The sequence below is a fragment of the Lipotes vexillifer genome, unplaced genomic scaffold, assembly GCF_000442215.2.
Source record: "Lipotes vexillifer unplaced genomic scaffold, Lipotes_vexillifer_v1.1 scaffold317, whole genome shotgun sequence".
NCBI classification, from domain to species: Eukaryota; Metazoa; Chordata; class Mammalia; order Artiodactyla; family Lipotidae; genus Lipotes; species Lipotes vexillifer.
In genome coordinates, this window is record NW_006782029.1 from 2,038,399 (window position 1) to 2,040,004 (window position 1,606).

Genomic DNA, 1,606 nt, shown 5'->3' on the forward strand with positions numbered 1-1,606 from the left:
GAGAGAGAGAGAGAGAGAGAGAGAGAGAGAGAGAGAGAGAGAGAGAGAGAGAGTCGGGGGATGGGGGGAGAGGGACAAATCCTCCACGTAAGTCACAAAGAGGAAAAACAGGAATATTTTAATAAACTGTACCTGAGTTTCTCCTCACACAAGCGAGAGAGAAACATCCCCAAAGCAAGGCCCATGTGGATTTGCACGGCTTGAGACTCATCAGCACTTGGTTTCCCAGGTAACCTGGCAGTCAGCATGTTCAGGATTTCCTCAACCTTCTCTTTGCAAGAGATAATGAAAACTGGCACAAGGAGAGACAAAGCCGTGGCGGCCGCAGAACGTGCAATGGCACTAGCTGTGTTTTCACCAGAATAGGATTTCTAGGACATGCCAAAGAAAGAAAACAGGGGGTTGGCCTTTTGTTTAAAGCATGAAGGACGCACACCTATCACAAAAGCGCTATACAACAGTGCAAGCTTCTCCTAAGTCCACCCTTGCCACCCAAAAAAAAAAATTTTTTTTAAATAAATCTACTTCTGTGTTTACCTACGGGTTACCTTCTTACTCTTAGTAAAACAATTTGCTACTAAGCAATCGGTTGACTAATAATACCCTTTTAAATTTGAAAAACCAAGTTATAAGTGTCTCCTATTAAAGGGTGTGAATTCCCTCACTATAAAGCCTGAAACAATATCAGTGTTTTCAAAGCCTACATGTATATATAATGAGAAACCCCAAGTGAAGCTATCCAAGCTTGCAGAAACCACCAAGCCACATTATAAATGTCCAGAAAGCCAGGAGTTTTCTGGGAGAGAAAAGAAAAGGGGTTAGGGTGAGGGCAGTTCAAGTTTAGTTACAGAGGGATAAGTGTAAGTTTGGCACAGGGATCTATTGGCAGATCTCCCAAAATTTTTGGTGGGAACGCTTCCCAGTAGATGGATTATTTCCTACAGGGGGTTAATTCCTTTTAATTAAAAAGGAAGTTGAAATCCTAAAAGCCTCTGGTTACAAAGCAATAACCAGCTATTCAAAATGAAACGGAGAGCTCTATATGCTCCTTTCCTATATGTAATTATGGGAAAAGAAATTAATAACAACCCTAATAAAATGACAGGGCAGCTGAATATGAACAGTTTCTACAAGAGTCCTGTGTTAGAGAGCTCCACCAGACATTATATAATTTATAAATATGTCTCAAGTGGGGAAGAAAGACCGTTTATCATTCCTCAGTATTACCCACTTCAAATTTTCAGACACACCATAAAGGCCGTGTTGTCCCTTGCAGTCAAAACACATTAAAAAGTGTTTTTAATTCTATACTCGTTTGCTCTCTAAGCTTTAGTACTTTAAGGATAAAAGGCAAACATGAACTAAGGGATTCTTTAAGTTAATATAGCACTATTACAATGACGATACTACTCAAAATGACCCAGCTGCTAAGACAAGGGAAATAAAGAAAGTAGCTTTTGAAACAGGGCTTTGAAAAAGTATAATAATGCAAGAATCACAAAGGTAAGAGGCAATCCCGAGCTGGCTAGTAGAGACATTATTCTTATTGGATTGCAAGAACTAAGCAGCGCTATTAGAAGTCTAATACAATATCCCGTCCTGCTGA

General features: G+C 39.9%; 1 protein-coding gene across 2 annotated transcripts in view; it reads right to left on the bottom strand.

Moving 5' to 3' along the window:
• The window catches only part of FOCAD (focadhesin), a 294,494-nt gene that overhangs the window by 65,563 nt on the left and 227,325 nt on the right, over positions 1-1,606 (bottom strand). For both annotated transcript variants that reach the window (XM_007454953.1, XM_007454952.1), the window contains exon 26: positions 133-371. In XM_007454953.1, coding sequence (XP_007455015.1) covers positions 133-371 — 239 coding nt within the window. The remainder of the gene's footprint in view (positions 1-132; positions 372-1,606) is intronic.